This window comes from Penaeus monodon, chromosome 33, assembly GCF_015228065.2.
Source record: "Penaeus monodon isolate SGIC_2016 chromosome 33, NSTDA_Pmon_1, whole genome shotgun sequence".
NCBI classification, from domain to species: domain Eukaryota; kingdom Metazoa; phylum Arthropoda; class Malacostraca; order Decapoda; family Penaeidae; genus Penaeus; species Penaeus monodon.
Genome location: NC_051418.1, coordinates 19,815,992 through 19,816,431, shown reverse-complemented (window position 1 = coordinate 19,816,431; position 440 = coordinate 19,815,992). Strand labels below are relative to the sequence as shown.

The 440-nt window shown below is 52.0% G+C and overlaps 1 protein-coding gene across 2 annotated transcripts in view; it reads right to left on the bottom strand.

Annotated features, from left to right (window-relative positions):
- The window catches only part of LOC119594124 (bestrophin-3-like), a gene marked incomplete at its 5' end in the record, with an annotated part of 34,187 nt that overhangs the window by 25,468 nt on the left and 8,279 nt on the right, over window positions 1-440 (bottom strand). For both annotated transcript variants that reach the window (XM_037943188.1, XM_037943189.1), the window contains 1 exon segment: window positions 272-438. In XM_037943188.1, the coding sequence (XP_037799116.1) occupies window positions 272-438 (167 nt within the window).

The following is a 440-nucleotide window of genomic DNA, read 5'->3' as shown; positions in this document are numbered from 1 at the left end:
CAGGCAAGCTCCCAATGTAAAGGAGCCAACAATCCCACGGTAAAATATTAACAACATCCCCTCTGCAGGTATACGTGTATGGCCCAAATACCGGGATCAGGAGAGACTAAGTCGCCGTGCAAAGAAGCCAGAGTGTGATTCACAGGTGTTTACAGCAAGGGTTTGTTTACAACGGTTCCAATAGCACTCACGTCGAAAGGGTAGAAGTGAAAGAGAAAACGAGAAAGAAAACGGGGAGAGAAGTGAGCCTGCTTGTACTCCCTTGACCTACCTGCTTCCACCAGATGCTCGAGTGTTGGAAACCGCTTCTTGACGGCCGACGAGATGGATCTGAGGATGAGCACGAGGCTGAGGTTGAGGTACCGTACCAGCGCCCTCCGCATCATTCGGCCCTTCTCATCGTAGCCGACCACGTGCAGGGCGATGGCGTGGATGATTCT